This window comes from Spermophilus citellus (genome assembly GCF_964194105.1).
Source record: "Spermophilus citellus genome assembly, chromosome: 4".
NCBI classification, from domain to species: domain Eukaryota; kingdom Metazoa; phylum Chordata; class Mammalia; order Rodentia; family Sciuridae; genus Spermophilus; species Spermophilus citellus.
In genome coordinates this window covers 104,450,951-104,469,752 of record NC_138185.1, presented here as the reverse complement: position 1 = coordinate 104,469,752, position 18,802 = coordinate 104,450,951, and the positions used below count along the sequence as shown (strand labels likewise).

At 35.8% G+C, this 18,802-nt stretch overlaps 1 protein-coding gene across 25 annotated transcripts in view; it reads left to right on the top strand.

Annotated features, from left to right (window-relative positions):
* Positions 1 to 18,802, top strand: part of NRG4 (neuregulin 4) — a 176,737-nt gene that overhangs the window by 56,093 nt on the left and 101,842 nt on the right. For 20 of the 25 annotated variants that reach the window (XR_014021811.1, XR_014021812.1, XM_081293063.1 and 17 more), the window contains one exon: positions 18,423 to 18,488. The exons of 2 other annotated variants lie outside the window; for them this stretch is intronic. Coding sequence is in view for 21 of the 23 variants with exons in the window: in XM_081293063.1 (XP_081149189.1) it covers positions 18,479 to 18,488 (10 nt within the window). In the remaining 2 variants the exon portion in view is untranslated. Of the gene's footprint in view, positions 1 to 13,714; positions 13,778 to 18,422; positions 18,489 to 18,802 lie in introns of all 25 variants that reach the window. 3 more of the 25 variants (XM_081293067.1, XM_081293061.1, XM_081293075.1) reach the window with 1 other exon arrangement.

The window sequence follows — 18,802 nt, the reverse complement described above, 5'->3', positions numbered from 1 at the left end:
CAAGGGGTTAATTCATACAAATTTAATTGAAGAAAGTACTGAATACACATGCAATTTAATTTTAATTGTACTTGCAATGAGAATAGATGAAAATATCACATGAGGAAATAAGAAATCAGCATACATAAAAATCCAGAAATAAGTTGATTCTCTTAATTATCTCAGTTTAAATTCTCAAAATTATAGATTTAGGTTTTCACACTGTACTTAGGATACAATACAAATAGCCATCCAATAGATCAATTTGAATTGTGTACATTATGAAGCCTTTAGCCATGTCTCCCCCACCCACCGTTTTTAATCTTGCTCAACTTCAGCCCATGGAACTCTGAAGGCATTCATGTTGAGATGACCTGAGAGATCACGTCTATTGAATGGTGCTGTGATCATCTGACAAAACCAGTTTTCTATAATCCAGCTGTCTTGCATCTCTGTAAACTGACCATCTAGATATGTTTATTCTAAGTATAGCATAACCTAGTTGAAACTAATAAGAGATTATATTCATAGCTAATATTTAGTAATTACTCATGATAAGCCAGGAACTATCCTAAGGGCTTTACAAAATTAGATTTTCCTTTTGAAGATTAATAGAGATAAGGAGTCAGTGGTATTACCATCTATTTTACAGATGTAAAAAACTGAGGCTTAGAAGGTTAAGTTTTTGCTCAAGGTAGTTTAAGTGGCAGAGCCAGTTTCCCAGCATTGGTCTACCTCACTCCAAAGTCCACTTTCTTGATTATGTTACCATGCCTCTCAATCAGCAGGACGTTCTAAGTTAGTTTTAAAAATCAATTGAAAGTAATAGAACATCATGAAACTAGTGCTCTCTTTTGACAACAAAACACAGGTTTTTTTTTTTTTGTTGTTGTTGTTATTTTTTCTAGTTTTGTAATTCTTAGCCACAGAGATTATTCTCATAAATACAGCTTTAGCACTCTTTACTTCCAACTAGTGATACATTATAATTTATATCAAATTGAGAATATAAGATATAGCCAAAGCACTTAGATGGCATTCCTTTGAAGCTATTGCTTTCAAGGGAGAAAAACAATATATTGATGAATGTTTAAGTGATTGTATTATTGTCAGTCAAAATTCTTCTTTCATTTTTTTTTCATTGATTGTGGCACCTTGAGGAAATGACCTTAGCATTTGATATTTTAGTGTCTAATTTTGTAAAATGTGCCTTATATGTTCCCTTAATTGAGATTTAGGATGAAATTAATTTTATGTTAATGGTGCTAAATGATTTCATCTGTCACTTTAACTTATGTGTTTAATAAAACCTCTCTTGTAAAGCTTCAACAAAAATATAGTTACACATGTTTTCTTTCATAGACAGTGGCTTTGTATAAAAATTACTTCTTTTTGTTTTCTATTTATTAAAAATATGATGCAAGTCATCTCTATTCTTCTCCACCAACAAACAGAATATTTTTATATGATGGTTGGTATTTATTTTTCTAAAAAGTACTGATTTTGTGTTTTTATATCAATTTGTAGTGAAAGCTTTGGTATTTAACATTCTACCAATCTATAAAAATGTTAGTCTTTTTCCCATGTAAAGTTAAGAGTGGCCTCATCATTCTATAAAAATGCAAAAGCTTCCTTTTATGGAATTAACAGCTTTTAATGAACAGTACCATGTCTTGCTTACATTTATGTTTCTTGAGGATTTTCGAGATGGCTAACTGAAATACTTGAAGACCAAATGTGGAATTATAGCTTGAATTGTCTGCCTTCCACAAAATTGTCCAGACAGTCTGAAGTGTCAAAATGGAAGAAAAACTGGTTTTAATGTAGTCTCTAGTTATAAAACTGAAATGATCTATTAGCTGGAAGTTTTTATAGTTTCTGAAGTGTGTTTGAAAAAGTATGTTATGTTTGAGTACAAAGATCTATGATATTTGTCAGATCAAGCTTGTTAATTATGTTACTATTTTTCCTTACTCTATCACTTCTGTTTGCTTCCAAACAAAGCATGTTAACATCCTCCGGTGTGTCTATGGATCTACCCATTTTTTCTTGTATTTCTATCTATTTTTATTTTATATATCCATCTCAAAATAGTGTAGCTAGATACATAACAACATTATTTTCTCTTGATGAATTGTATATTTTAAAAGCATAAGGTATTCCTGTTTGTTCCATTTCATCGTTTTTGCCTTAAAAACTGTTGTCTGATATTGTTATTATTAAGTATGCCAGGTTAGCATTTGGCTGTGGTATCTTTTTTCTGTTCTCTTTTTTAACTTTGTCAGTTTGTTTAGATATGTCTCTTGAAAATAAAGCTGCATGTTAAATGTGTCTTATTGTACTCAATTTAAAATCTTGTCTTTTAATCTGAGAATTTTGATTACTGATTTTATGGAATGGTTACTGTCAACTTATTTTATGCTCTTTAAATTTTCTGTTTTCTTTTTTGCCTTTTATTCCCTTAAGTTGGTCAGATTTTCACCACCACCATCCCCCACATCTTCCCGTCTCCCTCCCTCATTTTCATCTAATGGTTTGAGAATTTTCATGTTTTTATTTCTCATTGACTTATGTTTGCAGGCAGAAATATCTTAACTCTTGGAGACTTGATCAGATTGTGACATTTTTGATAAAATCATGTTTCATAACATTATTTTGCTGGGCAAGCAGGTGTACTTTCTGTTTTTAGAGTTAGAGGCAGGGATTTAGAGTTATATGGTCATGTTCATGTTTTGATACTATACTCTTCAGACTTAAGCTATGTACACACGAGAAAGTTACCTAATTTCTCTGAGCTGGGGTGGGCAATTTTTTTTCCTGAAAAGTACCAGACAGTAAATATGCAGGTTTTGTGGGCCAATATCTAATGCAGTTACTTAATTCTGTGTTGTAGTGAAAAAACAGCCATAAATGCTATGTAAATAAATATGTGATCATATTCCAGTAAAACTTTATTTATAAACAGTGATATTTTAATTCTACATAATTTTTATATATCACAAAATATCCTTTCTCCCCACCTATTTAAAACTGTAAACAGCTATTCTTGGCTCAAAGGCCATGAAAAAATAGGTGAAGGGCTGGGTTTGATCCATAGGGCATAGTTTGCTGACATTTGCTCTAAACTATAAATTTCTCACAAAAATATGATTTTGAAGTAGCAGATTTTTTTGATCATTCACAGTTTGACAGTTTTTCATCTAGGAAGCAATGGATTTGATGAATTGGATTTTTAGGGCATAATACTTCATGGTGTTGATTGTTTTATTCCAAAAGCAACTTTTTGTAAAAAAAAATTGAAGGAAATGGAAGCATAAATGTCCTTCAGAATTATTAAAGCTTGATCTCTGAAGATATTAAATCAACTTGCTACTTTGTATTATTTCTTTTAAAGAATAGGGCTTGGGCTGGGATTGCAGCTCATTGGTAGAATTCCTTCCCTAACATTTATGGGGCCCTGGGTTCGATTCTCAGCACCATATATAAAATAAAGGTCCATTGACAACTAAAAAAAATTTTTTTAAAAAAAGAATAGGGCTTGTGGGCTGGGGATGTGGCTCAAGCGGGTATTGCTCTCCCCTGGCATGCGTGCGGCCCGGGTTCGATCCTCAGCACCACGTACAAAGATGTTGTGTCCGCCGGAAAAAAAAAAACTAAAAAATAAATATTAAAATTTTCTCTCTCTCTCTCTCTCTCTCTCTCTCTCTTAAAAAAAGAATAGGGCTTGTATCTCAAATGAGAAAAGTTTTAATTGCAGATTATAACTAAAACTCTGTTGTAGAATAGGAGTTCATGTCATTTGTCCCTTTAGGAAACAGTTTTCAGGTCATACCTACAGAGTTTAACTGTGGATGAACATTTTCCCCCCATCCCTTCTAATACTGACTGACGGAAAGTGGGGAGTTTAACTGCCCAGGCATTGCAAAGAGAATCTTACTAGTCAAATGTTTACAAACCATAAAGGCAATATCTGAAAATAGCATAATATTAACCTGCATAGAAATAAAGGAATCTGTAGTGAAATGTATTTTGACTGATTTCTGCCCCTTAGATTTTTGAATTTTTAATCTTGATTTTTTGTTTGTGAAATAGAGCTATTAATTAAGGCCTGGAAAAAGATAGTGAATTTCTTTTTGATCTTGGTCAAGGATTCCTTAGAATACTAACTTGGAATTCTTGTAGAGTAAAGGAAATAAAAAATAGGGGGGATCCAACATGGCGGCCGGCAAGGAAGCAGCGATTCCAATGTCTCCACATTAACGGGATCAGAAAGACCCATTGGAACAGCTGCAGTCTACCTACTGAGGAACTTCTAGCAAAATTCCGTTAAGAAGAGACCTGCCGGGAATTGGTAGGTTTATTAGAAGTGACAGTTTGTCCCAGACAAGTGGATCTTGGCCGGCCACGCAGGCGCAGAGGTCCAGTCTCGCAGCCACCAGCCGCTTCTGCGGGCGGCCGGAGGCCCAGAGCAGCGCGGCCCGCCCGAACCGGCAGACAGGGCTCTCCCGGGAGGCTCCATTCTCGCTCTGCAAGCGACCGCCCGGCCCGCCCGGCTCTTAGCCAGGCGGCCACAGCTGCCCGGCTCTACAGGCGGGCCCCCGGCGGGCGCAGAGGTCCAATTCCGCGGCCACCAGCCGCTTCTGCAGGTGACCGGCGGCCCGGAGCAGCAGACGACCCCCGCCATCCCGGCTCTCCCAGGAGGCTCCGTTCTCGCTCTGCGAACGGCCACCCCGCCTGCCTGGATCTTAGCCACGCGGCCACAGCTGCCCGGCTCTACAGGCGCCCCCCGGCGCCCAGCTCGGCGAGAGGGGTCCCCGGCCGGCCGGCGGACAGCCCCCCGCCATCCCGGCTCCCCTAGCAGCCCGGCTCTCGCTCTGCAAGCGGCCACCCCACCCGCCCAGCTCTTGGCCACTCGGCCTCAGCTGCCCGGCTCTACAGACGGTCCCCGGTGGCCCGGCGCAGCGAGAAGTGTCCCCGCCTGGCCCAACAGACGGCCGTGCCCTCCCGGCTCTGCTAACAGCCCCGCCCACCCGGCCTGCCCACCCGGCAAATGGCTCCCCACCCCTGAGACCACGTGAAGGGAATCTAACCAAGCCTTTACGAGATAGCAACTGGGAACTAAAACCAGAGATTGTGTCAGACCAGAGACAAGCCAGTTCCACCCCTCCCTTCGGACACTCAGCAAGGAGCCAGGGGCCTGCCATAGCAGAGAGGGGAAGTCACCAAAGTTCGGCCAAAGAGATTCCTTCCCAGTGGAATCTACTTTAGCAGGTGTGTGACTCCCACCCACACCAGAAACAAACAACCGGGAAACTTCAAAATCTTTCCGTGGGCGTGACCGTAAGGGCCAAAGGACTCTTGACCCCCAACTCCCCCTACTGCCAGTGACGTGGGCGTGACTGTAGGGGCAGAGGGAAGCAGAGAAGACTCCCCACCCCCAACTCCCCTAACTGTGAACTGAGAGGGTGTGACGGTAGGGGCGGAGGGAAACAGACGACACTCCAGACCCCCAACTCCTCCTACCGCCAGCAGAGTGGTTGTGATTGTAGGGGCTGAGGGAAGCAGAGGGGATCCTCGACCCCCAACTCCTATTACCACCAGCAGCGACACCAATGGTCTTAGCCGCCAGATTCCGAAGGTGTGCCCACCAAAGGGGTCCGGAAAAATTAAACAATTGACTCCCAGACCACAGCTCCACAGCACTGGGGCTTAGATGAATGACAGAGAGAGTGCTCAGTAGTTAGGGAAATAGAGCACTCGGTGGGGCTGAAAGTGTAACCAAATCCTTGGGGAACTGCCTCCGGTGAGCAGGACCTGGCTGGCTGGCAGGAGGAAGGGGAGGAGGGCCCGTAGAAGTGAAACGGCTCTGGACCAACAGGATTGAGAGACTCCCAGGAACCGCCTTACAGGGATTGCTGTTGACACATTGAGGGCAAAACTCAGCCCGGAGGGCACAGCTTTGCCTATGGGAAGAGAAGAAAATGGATCTCTAAGACCTAATTTTGTTTCCTATTTCATTTTATTTTTTTCTCTCCCTTTTCCCTCTCTCTCTCACCTTCCAAGTTTTATTGCTCTTTCCATTCTCCTCTATGCTATCTATCTCCCTCTCCTTCTTTCTTTTCAAGAGCACCTACCTTCCCCTTCCCCCCAACTTTCATCCCAAGCATTACGTCCTCCATTTCGTGTAACTGTCTAAATGCAAATAGGTGAATGTTTCGAGGCTGTCTATAGTGCTCCTAAATACCTAGCTCCTACCAACACCCTGATCCAATCGACAGTATCCCCCTTCAGTAGAGCAATCTTCGAAAGTAGCCAAGACATGCTAACCCTTATACCTGCATAGCACCTAACCTAAAGTCCTAAGAATAAAAAACAAACGACTATATGCATACAAAATCCGGAAGCCCTTTATAAATTGAATGAATCAGCTCTAAAGTATAATAAAGCCCAACATCTATAGGCATAATCTCCCACCACAAAGGAGAGACAACAGAGATAAACAAAGCCAAAACAAATGTATAGGAGAAAGCAGTTTCAAAGCAGTCAAACAGAGCTGGAAAATAAAGTGAACAACATGAAAAAACAAGGGAAAAAAGGATTACAGATAACGCAGGACAACTTAAGTCTACAGGAGGACCTAGAAGCATCAGAAACATGGACAGGGAAAGAAATCAAGGCATACCTAACTCAGATGGAACGGAATTTTAGAGAAGACATGAGACAGCAAGTCCAAGGATTGAAAGTATATTTTGAAAACAAACTAAACAAACAAATTCAAACTGCAAAGAACGAGCTTTACCAGGAGATAGAGATCTTAAAAAAAAAAACCAAACAGTAATTTTAGAAATGCAAGAAACCATAAACCAGATTAAAAACGCTAACGAGAGTATTACAAATAGGCTAGATCAAGTAGAAGTCAGAACATCAGATAATGAAGACAAAGTTTATCAACTTGAAAAGAGTATAGTCAACACTGAAAAGATGCTTAAATCTCATGAGCAATCTATCCAAGAGTTATGGGATCTCATCAAAAAAACAAATTTGAGAGTCATTGGGATAGAAGAAGGCACAGAGGTTCAAACCAAAGGAATGTGCAACCTATTAAATGAAATAATCCTAGAAAACTTCCCAGAGATGAAAGATGGAATGGATTGCCAAATCCTGGAAGCCTACAGGACCCAAAACATCCCAAACTGTAATAGACCAACTCCAAGACATATAATTATGAAGAAAGCCAACATACAGAACAAGGAGAGAATATTAAAGGCTACAAGGGAAAGGAGGCAGATTACATTCAGGGGTAAACCAATTAGGTTAACGGCTGATTTTTCATCACAGACTTTGAAAGCGAGAAGATCCTGGAACAATGTATTCCAAACGCTGAAAAATAATGGTCTCCAACCAAGAATACTGTATCCAGCAAAATTAAGCTTCAGATTTGACAATGAAATTAAAATCTTTCACTATAAACAAAAGCTAAAAGAATTCGCAGCCAGAAAACCAGCACTGCAAAGCATTTTGGGCAAAATTCTACAAGAAGAGGAATGGAAAAATAGTGCCCAAAACCAACAGTGGGAGGTTTCTCAGTAAAGGGGGAGGAAAAAAATCAAAGAGTAAAAACTAGCCAAACTAAAATAAATAAATAAATAAACATGACTGGAAGTACAAATCATATTTCAATTGTAACCTTAAATGTTAATGGACTAAACTCACCAATCAAGAGACACAGGCTGGTAACCTGGATCAAAAAAACAAACCCAACAATATGCTGCCTTCAGGAGACTCATATGATAGGAAAAGACATACACAGGCTGAAGGTGAAAGGTTGGGAAAAATCATACCACTCACATGGCCCTTGGAAGCAAGCAGGAGTGGCCATACTCATATCGAATAAAATCAACTTCAAACCTAAGTTAATCAAAAGGGATAAAGAAGGACACTATATCCTGTTAAAAGGAACTATCCACCAACAAGACATAACAATTATCAATTTATATGCACCAAATAATGGTGCAGCAACGTTCGTAAAACAAACTCTCCTCAAGTTCAAGAGTCAAATTGACCACAACACAATAATTATGGGTGACTTCAACACACCACTCTCACCATTAGACAGATCCTCCAGACAAAAGCTGAATAAAGAAACTATAGAACTCAATAAAACAATCAATAACCTAGACTTAACCGACATATATAGAATATATCAACCATCATCAAGTGGATACACATTCTTCTCAACAGCACATGGATCTTACTCAAAGATAGATCATATATTATGTCATAGGGCAACTCTCAGTAAATATAAAGGTGTGGAGATAATACCATGCACCATATCTGATCATAATGGAATGAAACTGGAAATCAATGATAAAAGAAGGAAGGAAAAATCCTGCATCACCTGGAAAATGAACAATATGTTACTGAATGATCAATGGGTTACAGAAGACATAAAGGAGGAAATAAAAAAATTCTTAGAGATAAACGACAATACAGACACAACATACCGGACTCTATGGGACACAATGAAAGCAGTTTTAAGAGGGAAATTCATTTCCTGGAGTTCATTCCTCAAAAAAAGAAAAAAACCAACAAATAAATGAACTCACACTACATCTCAAAATCCTAGAAAAGGAAGAGCAAAACAACAGCAAATGTAGTAGAAGACAAGAAATAATTAAAACCAGAGCGGAAATCAACGAAATCGAAACCAAAAAAAACATTGAAAAAATTGATAAAACTAAAAGTTGGTTCTTTGAAAGAATAAATAAGATTGACAGACCCTTAGCCATGCTAACGAAGAGAAGAAGAGAGAAAACTCAAATTACTAACATACGGGATGAAAAAGGCAATATCACAATACAGAAATACAGAAGACAATTAGAAAGTATTTCAAAACCCTATATTCTAATAAAATAGAAGACAGTGAAGACATCGATAAATTTCTTAAGTCATATGAGCTGCCCAGATTGAGTCAGGAAGACACACACAATTTAAACAGACCAATAACAAAGGAAGAAATAGAAGAAGCCATTAAAAGACTACCAACCAAGAAAAGCCCTGGACCGGATGGGTATACAGCGGAGTTTTACAAAACCTTCAAAGGAGAATTAATACCAATACTTTTCAAGCTATTTCAAGAAATAGAAAAAGAAGGAGCTCTTCCAAATTCATTCTATGAGGCCAACATCACCTTGATCTCAAAACCAGACAAAGATACTTCAAAGAAAGAAAACTACAGACCAATATCTCTAATGAACATAGATGCAAAAATCCTCAATAAAAAGTAGTTAGCTTTATGAGAACTCAAAAGTTAGCTATCATTTTATTTATTTTTTTATTATCTTCTGTATCCTTATTTTATGACAACTAGAAATGTTGATAAATCATCATTAGTTTAGTATTTTTGTTCATTTCTCTTCATATCTAAGTTTGGTTTAAAGATTTTAATTTATCTGATATGTAATTTTATTAAATTATTTAATTCACTTAATTTTTATTAAATTCTAATTTTAATGTTATGTAGTACAAGATGGTTTTATGATATTTTCATTAAAATTATACCTTCTATTAATGTAAAATGAACTTTCATCATGATTCTATTTATTTACTTTTGCCTTAAACTAATTGGTCTAACATATCACAACCTAGGTTCTGTTGTCCATCTTCTGTAATCCTTGTTGTTATTGTTGTTGTCGTTTGAGATGAAGTCTCACCATGTTGCCCAGAATTCAAATATCACTGAATTCTATTCATAGAATTCAAATGTCATTGTCTGTCATGGTCTCAAACTCCTGGGATCAAGTGATCCTCCCAGTTCAGCCTTTCAAGAGCTGGGCCTACAGACAGATAACACCCCATCTGGCTCATGCTCTGTAATCTTGATATTTAATTTTGGGTGTTTTTCTTGGAGAAACACATAATTGATTTTTCCTTTTATCTCCAATTATTGACAATAAATGTAAATCAATAAATGATGTATCTTTTATATTCCTTAGTCATCTTCATGTAATTTTTAAATTCTTTCTTATTAATAATTAATAGCATTTACTACATATTTTATTTCTTTAAATCTTTACTAGTATTTTGAAATTTGCATATTCTGTTTTTAATTTTAACAGTAGTTACTTTTACCAGTTTATAAACACCCCTTTCTAATCTGTAGCTATTTGTCAGAGGTGGGAGTGGAATAGTGAGAACTGATTTTCTGGATCAAGTTGATAGACTGCACATATTAGTTATGCTCTTGTCTCAACCTAACCTCCATTAAAATAGGTTAGGGACATATGAAAATGACAAGAAAAGGGAAAGGGGAGTTAAAGATTACCAACAGACATGTGATTTCTTTAATTTTTTCGAAGATGTAAATTAATATTGGAAGGCTGAAACCACAGCCCAAAATGTGCTATAAAGAGGCCATAGTGACTTGGAGAGTTTTCTCCATGGTAGAACCCCACAGAGACTTAATCTTAGACTTACTATGCAATACTAAGAGCAAAAGTAATAAGACTGAATGCACTTGGTGGGGCAGTAATGAAGGTCGATATACAGAACAGCCTTGATATAGACCCCACCCACATATCCTCCCTTTCAGAATAAACTGGGAGGAGGGCACTCTGGTATATCTGCCCCAGGGTGGCGGGAATCTCTTTCCTAAAGAAATTTAATGAAATCGGGACTTCAACGTAATTGTTGGCTCTGGAACAGGGACTAGAACTCTTTATGTAAAGTATCAGATGGTAAATATCTGAAGATTTGCAGGCATAATTTGTCTTCATGCTGTTATAAAAAGTACCATCAATTAGATAATTTATATATAACAGAAATTTATAATCACTCTCCACATAGTGACATTTCAGTGAACATAGTACCACAGATATAGCAGTGGCTATGCTGTGTAGTCAAGGTGTGTAGTAGGCTCTATCTTTTAGGTTTGTGTAAGTACACTCTATGATATTTTCTCAAGGACAAATTTCCTAACACATTTCTCAGAATGTATTCCCCATTGATAAGCAATGCATGGCTCTATTTTCTCACAGTTCTAGAGAGACAGGGAAGTCTATGATCAAGGGGCCAGTAGGTTCAGTGTCTGATGAGAGCTGCTCATCTTCCAAGATGACCCCTTGTTGCTGCGTTCTCTGGAGGGAGGAGCACAGTGTCCTCTCATGACAATAAGAGTAGAAGGGCAAAAACTCTGAACGTTGTATGTACCCTCTTTTTTAAAGGCCTTAGTCCCTGTGATCTTCTAAAGGTCCCAGTTTAATATAGTTGATAAATTTCAAGATTTTTGGAAGAAGTACAAACATTCAAGTCATAGCTGTTTTTGTGCTATATCCCCATGTGGGTTTTTTTTAAATTTTGGGTTTTTTTTTTAGTTGTCAATAGACCTTTATTTATTTAGATGTGGTGCTGAGAATCAAACCCAATGCCTCACACATGCTAGGCAAGGGCTCCACCACTGAGCCACAACCCCAGCACCCCCATGTATTTTTTAATGTTTGTTTGGCTTTTATGGCTCTTTAAAATGTATTTAAAAATATTCTCAGCTCAAAGGTCATACAAAAACAATCTGGCTTGTGGTCTGTACTTTGCTGTAGAAGAAGCTCCTTCTCATTCTGTCATCTGATAGTTCTGCAGTCTGCTAGCTGGCTCCTTATAGCTTTTCCTGAAAATAAACCTGCCAATCAAATGTTCTACCAGGTACACAGAGTACCTAAGCCTACATCCCACTCAGAATTTGAGGTATACTGGGAAACAGATGTACTTACATAACATCAGAGGAATGCACACCTCTTGCTGGGAATGAATAGTCAACCAAGAATAAACAACCAAGACATCTGAGCACACAACCAAGGCTTAACAGATATTTGAAGAAAATCAACTTATTGGAGAAGACCAAGATAACAATTACTGATCCTGGAAGTAATGTAATGCAGGGAGCTAAAGAGATCCTGGTTATATTGTGAGAGATATAACCAGTATGTTGTGAAAGATTTGAGATGCTGTTGCCTGCCTTAAACAAGAAAAGCTGTAGAAAATGAATAAGATATCAAAGAACTCTTTATAGATGAAAAATATTACTAGCATCTTAAAAAAGGTCAATAACAGGAATACAAAGTACAGTTGAAAAACCCTTCTGGAGGCTAGGGCTGTAGCTCAGTGGTAGAGCATTTGTCTGGCCACTGAGTTCTATCCTTAGCACCACATAAAAATAAATAAATAAAATAAAGGCATGCTGTCTGTTTACAGCTACCAAAAAAGTAAAGATAAATAAATTAAAAAGAAACCCCTCTGGAACATTGTTTAAAAAAATAGAAAGAAATTATGATAAAATACAGAAGTGAAGGTGATAAACCTAGAAATTATAGAAGTTCTATAATGGAAGGAAATAAACTATTAAAACAAACAATAGATGAATTTTCCAAGATGTAAGGAACATAAGCCTTCAAATAGGAAGGGCCCAAATCGCTGTCTAGCACTATTTGAGAAAAAATTTTTGAGGATAAGGCTAGGTAACATTTTCATAAAATTTTAGAACCCTGAGAAAAAAATAGATCTTAAATACTTCAGGGGAGGGGACAAACTGGTAACTTAAAAAGTTTTAATGATTAGATTGGCATCAGACAGACTTCTCTGGATACTGAAAAAAGATAGTGTGCATATCTAAATTATTTTCAGTGTAAATCAACATGACTAGCCCAATACTCTCATTTAGCTGTGAAGACAAAAGAAAAATGTCTGTAGTCATGCAGGAACTTAATGTTTTTGCTGCACCCTGTTTTAGAGAGTTGGTTGATGACCGACTCTAGCAAAAAAAAACCAGAAAACAGAGGATGTAGGAAACTAGAATCAATCCAGAAAATCACTGAAGGGAAATTTTTGGAAAGATAGTTCCATTCAGATACAGTTTTAGAGAATATTCAATTCAAATTTAAGCTTTGGAAGGGATGTTTCAGAAAACAAGAGGACTACATGAAATAAATAGCATGATTAAGAAACTAATATTTGTTATACTATGATAAAGCACATTATTCTTTAGCCTCCTCTTCAAAAAGAAAGACAATATAAGAAAAAGTTGTATAAGAAAAACATAGTACAAATATATGCGAATTAAAATGTGATATGATTTTAATCATCTTACCAAGTTTGAGAAAGGAGAATCTATTTTATTTTGCTGCTTGGAATATTATAAGTGGTATCATGATATGAAATAAAAGGATACATTATTCTTATGTACTTCTTGGATCTGTCGTGAATGATAATTATATAATAATAATAATATAACTACTTCTATTGCTTTTCAACTTTTAGAGTAAATTTAGAGACAAGGTACAAAAGACTTTATTAGGGTTATGGACCAAAATGTAAATGTTAAATTTATGTTTAATGTTAATATTCATGATATAAGAGTCAAGATATAGCTAACGAAGAAGGGAGTGGGAGGAGAAAGATAGAAGGAAGGCTAATGGCACAATTGATTGTTTCACATGATAAAGAATCAGTCTGTGAACTGATCTGGCCTGTATTAAGACATGGTACATTGGTGGACTTAACCAACTGGGGATCTAAAATAGTTTAAAACATTGTTGCATCTATACTGAACCTGGACACATCTTTTTCTTGTTATTGTTTCCTAAACAATGTAGTATTATAACTGTTGTATAGCATTTACATTGTATTAGGGAATGTCTACCACTAAGCCACATCTCTAGCCCTTTTATTTTTTATTTTGAGACAGGGTCTCACTAGGCTTCAAACTTGTGATCCTCCTGCTTTAGACTCCAGAGTTGCTGGATTACAGGTAGGCACCACTTTTCCCATATAGAAATGATTTAAAATATATCAAATATATGATTATTTGCATTTACTTTAAGTTTCCAGCCCAAGTCAACCATCAATCTACCCTCTAGCCATATAGATTTGATTTTCCTAGACATTTCATATAAATAGAAATGGCTTCTTTCACTTAGCTTTTTTAAATATTAATTCACGCTTTAACATGCACTAATACAAAATTCCTTATTATTGCTAAGTAGTATTCTATTGACTGGCCATGGAACATTTTAGTTATTCATTCATCAGTTACAGACATTTAGATGATTTCCAGTTTGGGACCTTTATGAATACAGCTGTTCTAAACATCTATATATAGGTCTTTGTGGGATATACATTTGCATTTCTCTTGGATGCATTTATATGATAAACTTATGTTTAACTTTTTAAGGAATTCTCAAACTATTTTCCTAAATAGTAGTCCCACCAGCAATGTATGAGTGCACTAGTTCCTCCATGTCCTTGTCAGAACTTGTTATTGTCTATCATTTTTGTTTAATCATTCTTGTGGGTATGAAATTGTATCTTATGGTTTTTAATATTAATTTTTCTAGGGGCTGGGGTTGTGGCTCAGCGGTAGAACGCTCACCTAGCACATGCGAGGCCCTGGGTTCGATCCTCAGCACCACATAAAAATAAATAAATAAAGATATTGTGTCCGACTAAAAAATAAATATTTAAATTTTTTTTTCTAATAGCTATTCTTTACTTGTTTAATTTCAACAATACTTGAAAATCATCCTTGATTTTTCTTTATTTCTTACCATACTCATCTATTTTGTGGTTGTACACCTTAGTATTTTTTAAATTACCCTTCTCCGTTATCTTAATTCCTATTGCTTTGTTTGTTCACTATTCTTGATGATTAAAATAGCTTCTAAACTGCTTTCTCTGATACCATTTCCTCTGCAGGTTCCAATCTATTTTCCATACTTCTATCAAAATGAATTTCATAAAACGTAGATACAACCATGTCACTCCTTTGCCAAGAACCTTTCAAAGGCTTCTCAATGCCTGCAGATATGGACTCTGTTTGCCTCATAAATACTACCTATTCTTGCCACTTTTATCCCCACTATCCCACTTTCTTATAAACCTGTATACTCTCCATATACACATACCTTATACATATCTTGGCCCATGATCTATCTATAATTATCTGACTACCTTGGAACTTTTTTCTTCTTTTATCTAACTACCTTGGAACTGTTTCCTCTATCTGGAATGCTTATCCATCTCTGTTTACAAACTCTCACTCATTTTTTTAAGGTTAAACACAAATAATTGTACATCTTGGAATCTTTTCCTGATTTTCCAACAGTTAAACTGTGTGTGTGTGTGTGTGTGTGTGTGTGTGTATGTATGTGTTAATGTCGTGGTAAACATATATTTGTGATAAGATTACATTGAATCATATAAAATTTTTCTTATTCTAAGTAAAAATAAGGTATATATGAATTTCTGTGTGAGTTAGCTTTCTGTCTTGGTGAAAAATACCTGAGAAAATCAAATTAAAAGAGGAAAGGCTTATTGTGGCTCATGGTTTCAGTCCATGGTTGGTGGCTCCATTGCTTTTGGGCCTGTGGAAAGGCAGAACATAATGGCAGGGAGCACATAGTGGAGCAAAGCTGCCATTTCGTGGTAGCTGGAGAGCAAAGAGAAAGAGAATGGGATGGAGTCCCACATCCCCTTCAAAGGCATTCCTCCATGACCTAACTTCCTTCAATAGGCCCTACATCGCAAAGGTTCCACCACCTCTCAATGGCACCATCAGCTGTAGACCATGCCTTCAGCACATGAGCCTTGGGCAAACAGTTAAGATCCAAACCTTAACAAGGAGTCAGCCTAAAACATTTTTGCAGTTACTTGTTTTTGTATCTGTTATTCTCCAATCTAGCAAGAGACTGTCATTTGTTTAAGGGCAATGGGCCACCTAGTGCTGTTTGTTGACAGGTTAACAGAGAAATTATTCTTAAATACCAAGGCTTGCATTTAGAGTGAAATGTTGCTCTTTAAAGTCATTATATTTTCTACTTTGGAGTCACTTGGCTCCATAGGCTGTTTATATGCATTGTGTCAAAAATAACTTAGTATAAAACTGTCATGCTATATCTCTTAATAAGTACATCTTCAAATGTCATGGATAAAGTCACAGATTCACAGATTATTTCTCATGTGCAATTCAGTAGTCATTTCTGTGTTAGTAGACAACATAATGGTTTCATGGTTCAAGTAAAATAACAAAGGATACTGATTTTTCATAAACAAAACAAAACAGCATTTTGCTGGACATGGTGGTATATGCCTGTAATCCCCGTGACTGGAAGTCTAAGGCACGAAGATGGCAAGTTCAAGGCCAGCCTGAGCAACTAAGCAAGGCCCTGAGCAACTTAGTGAGACCCTGTCTAAAAAAAAAAAAAAAATAGGGCTGGGGATGTGCCTTAGTAATTAGGCCCCTGAGTTCAATCTAATATCAAAAACAAAACAAAACAAAATAAAAATATCATTTTGGAATTCTCACACCATAAGCTAAAATGACTTAAGTATGTGTGTATATATACATATATAATGATTGCCTTAGTAATTAGGCCCCTGAGTTCAATCTAATATCAAAAACAAAACAAAACAAAATAAAAATATCATTTTGGAATTCTCACACCATAAGCTAAAATGACTTAAGTATGTGTGTATATATACATATATAATGATTATAGCTATATAAAATTTGCCATTGAATGTGGGAGATAATATATGGTAATGAAAAGAAATGTTTTCAGAGTATGTAATTATGAGTTTATTTTGATACTTTTTAAAAGAACAAATATATTAGTTTTTGTGTTTTACATCAGTCAAGTAATGATATTGTCTGAATTGTGGCTTTAGAAAAGATAACCATCTAAATACTTGACATAATTTAGATAGCTATATCTAAGAACCCTGTACTTCATTTAAACAAAATTATAGTTTTAGTCAATATTTTAAAATATTTTTAAAATTTAACTTTCCTTAAGGGATATATAATAGCTTTGCTATAGTTTTAAAGTCATTATATTGTTATCAGTAGTAGGTAAGTTCAATAATTATATTTTAAATCAGACATGGGGTTATAAGTTCTATTAGAGCTATTATCATCTTTCAGTTCTATAAATTCTTCAAGTCATCATAAATAAATTTTATGTGGTATATAAGGAAACTATTTTAAAAAAAAGCCTTGTGGAACAATTGTCCATTAGCTCCACATAAAAATTCCTTTTCTTCACAAACTTAGATAGTACTCTTGAATTATCCAGACATGCAAAGGTAAGTAAGGAGTCTAAATAATGTGATTTAATTCATAACTTTAAAACACGAACAGTGATTTGGAAGTACAGCTTAGTACAACTCCTTTTCTAAGTAAAATTCTGCCCCATTTGTGACTCTGAGCATGTAGACTGAAGGGTAGCTTTCTTAGTGGTGCCTGACCTCTGGGTACACCTTGGTCTATCTGCCTCGCTCTGGTTCACACTGCAGCCATATAAATCAATTTTTTGACATGTTATAAAATGTAAGTCACAGCTGCTATAGTCTACAGTATTCAAAAACTTTTGCAAAACTGCATGTCTAAATTTATTTTTTAATGAATATAAGTTTTTATTGAGGTAAGCCCTGTTTGTTTGGAAAAAAGAAACTCCAAATGAGAATTTCAAATTAAATAGTTTTAATGTGTATATACACTCTTTCTCTCTCCCTCTTTCTACCCCCTACCCCCTCTCTTTCTCTCTGCTTGTGTAAAAAAGAAAGAAAGGGAGTGATTGGGTTTGGGAGAAGACCTTGGAATTACACCTGTGTAAAAGGAAGTTGTAGATTAAGATTTCTGTTACAAAATCTTTATGCTTAAGTCAGAAGTAAATAGATTTTATAAAAAAGAATTAAGAAATTGTAATCATTATGTAAGTATAAATGCTTCATCTCTTCAAATTTATCTTAATTCCTTGTTTCTGTTATAGCAGAAAACTTCAAACATTAGTTACTTGGCTTTACCAGATGCCCAACATTTTTTAAAGAAAGGCATGTGTAGATTGATAAATGTAATGTGCAAGGTATGGTAAACTCAAAAGTGCTTTTAATGGTTCTAAAGAAATTTAAAAATTTTTAATGCTGTTGGAGATTTTTATATTCCCTGTTTGACCATTTTCAATAAATTGAAACATTGGAAGCTACTGATTCTACTTAAAAGTTAGATTATTAATAAATAGGCTTTATGAAAAAGCAAAAAGTTCAGGTCATTCAGTTTCATTACTACCATATATGTTTCATATTCTCATATAGTACATTACTACATCAAAATGTTTATTAAAAACCAGCAATAGAACAAAAAGTTTTAAGATTAAATTATATTTATTTTAGGAAATGATTTGTATTTAGTGCACTTATACTTTATAATGTTGATCCTTTGGTTTTATCTGCACATATTTTTTAACTGATATATTCAAAACATAGATATCTAACTAATTTTGTCACTCTCAAATAAATGACTTACTTTCAACATTTAAAGAGTATCACTATTAGAATATTTGATGTAACTCCCTCAAAAGAATATTTTTTCTTAAATTATTAATTTTAAACTATTTTAGGTGCTGTTTTTCAACCCTAATCTTCTGACCAAGGATGAAACTATTTAAAAATTAAGATGCCAACAGGTAATTTCTTCTGTTTATACTTTTGTCAATGTGTGTTATTTTGAAATAGAACAACAGATGTACATTAACACAAGATAATATTGTTAAAATCCTCCCAAAAATATGAAATATTTTAGTTTTGAAATACTTTCCTGTATAACATAAAACTTTTATTTTGGGTTTATGTGTTTTATTGTTCTTTACAAACTGACCAATTCTAGCTTACTCTATATCTAATATCAACTTCCCAAATAATAAGTAAATTTGAAACCAGAGCAAAGAATGAAAATAGATTCAGAGATAGTGATTCAGGTTAGATGAGTTTTTTTATTGAT